Here is a 1,073-nt window from a genome sequence, read left to right on the forward strand (position 1 = left end):
AGCCCCCCAGATCACCCCGGAATTTGGCAGGGAGATGGCACACAGCCTCCTGGGGGTGCTGGTGGCCTTCCTGCACAGGTGGGCAGGTGACAAGGCGGGTACACATGGGGGACGTGAGGAGGGTGTGTGGGGACACCAGGCGCGGGGCAACAGGAGCCACAGGACAGAGCTGGGGTGGCCATGGGGGGCACAGGGGGCACAGGATGAGTGTGGTATCTGGGTGCCAGGTCCCTTGGGTGCTGGGTCTGCTGGGTGCTCCCCAGGTGCTGTGTCCCCTGGGTGTCGGGTTCCCTGGGTGCTGGGTCCCCTCCTGGGTGCTGTGTCCCCTGGGCACCAGGTCCCCTGGGTGTTGGGTCCCCTGGGTACCAGGTCCCCTGGGTGTTGGGTTCGCTGGGTGCCAGGTCCCCTGGGTGTTTGGTTCCCTGGGTGCTGTATCCCCCAAGTGCCAGCACAGGTGACCCGTGTGAGCTCCCTCAGTTTCCAGCGGAAGGTGGAGCGGTTCCTGGAGGCCCCCGGTGAGGCCACCCCACCTGATGGTGCCACCAGCCGGGCCATCGCCCTGGTCAACTGCTGTCCCCCCTTCAGGTGAGGCCACCCTAAGCACACACACCCCACCCCCCCCGGTCCCTGGGGTGCTCAGGGTGCTCAGGGTCCCCAGCAGCACCCACTGACCTCCCCACTGCAGGACCTTCACCGAGCGCCTGGCACAGTTTGGGCACCCGGAGAGCGAGGAGCCCCGGCGCCAGGCCCACGCCGCCCTGGACAAGGTGACCCGGCTCTGCAACCATGTCCTCACCCAGCGCCTCTTCGAGGACCTCAAGGTGCCCACGCGGCGCGGGACGGCCTGGGGAGGGGACCAGGGTGTGGGCAAGGTGCCCACCAGTTGGGTGCTGATCTGGGTGACGCCCATGGGTGCAATGGTCATGGTGCCCCTTGGTTGGGTGCTGAGCTGGGCAGCACCCATGGGTGCAGTGCTCTGGGTGGCCTCCCATCCCCTGGGCCCCAGCCAGGGTGTCACCCATGGGTGCCAGGACACCTGCCCACCTGTCCCCCTCCTCACTCCACCCCCCCCC

General features: G+C 68.5%; 1 protein-coding gene across 1 annotated transcript in view; it reads left to right on the plus strand.

The window, feature by feature from the left end:
- Nucleotides 1-6: 6 nt before the first annotated feature.
- LOC113490601 (exocyst complex component 3-like protein 2) overlaps nt 7-1,073 on the plus strand; it is a 12,881-nt gene continuing 11,814 nt past the window's right edge. Inside the window, exons 1-3 of the mRNA XM_026867123.1 lie at nt 7-78; nt 478-585; nt 686-936. Coding sequence (XP_026722924.1) covers nt 35-78; nt 478-585; nt 686-936 — 403 coding nt within the window. The 5' untranslated portion in view covers nt 7-34. The remainder of the gene's footprint in view (nt 79-477; nt 586-685; nt 937-1,073) is intronic.

This window comes from Athene cunicularia, unplaced genomic scaffold, assembly GCF_003259725.1.
Source record: "Athene cunicularia isolate RWA unplaced genomic scaffold, athCun1 SCF_168, whole genome shotgun sequence".
Classification (NCBI taxonomy): domain Eukaryota; kingdom Metazoa; phylum Chordata; class Aves; order Strigiformes; family Strigidae; genus Athene; species Athene cunicularia.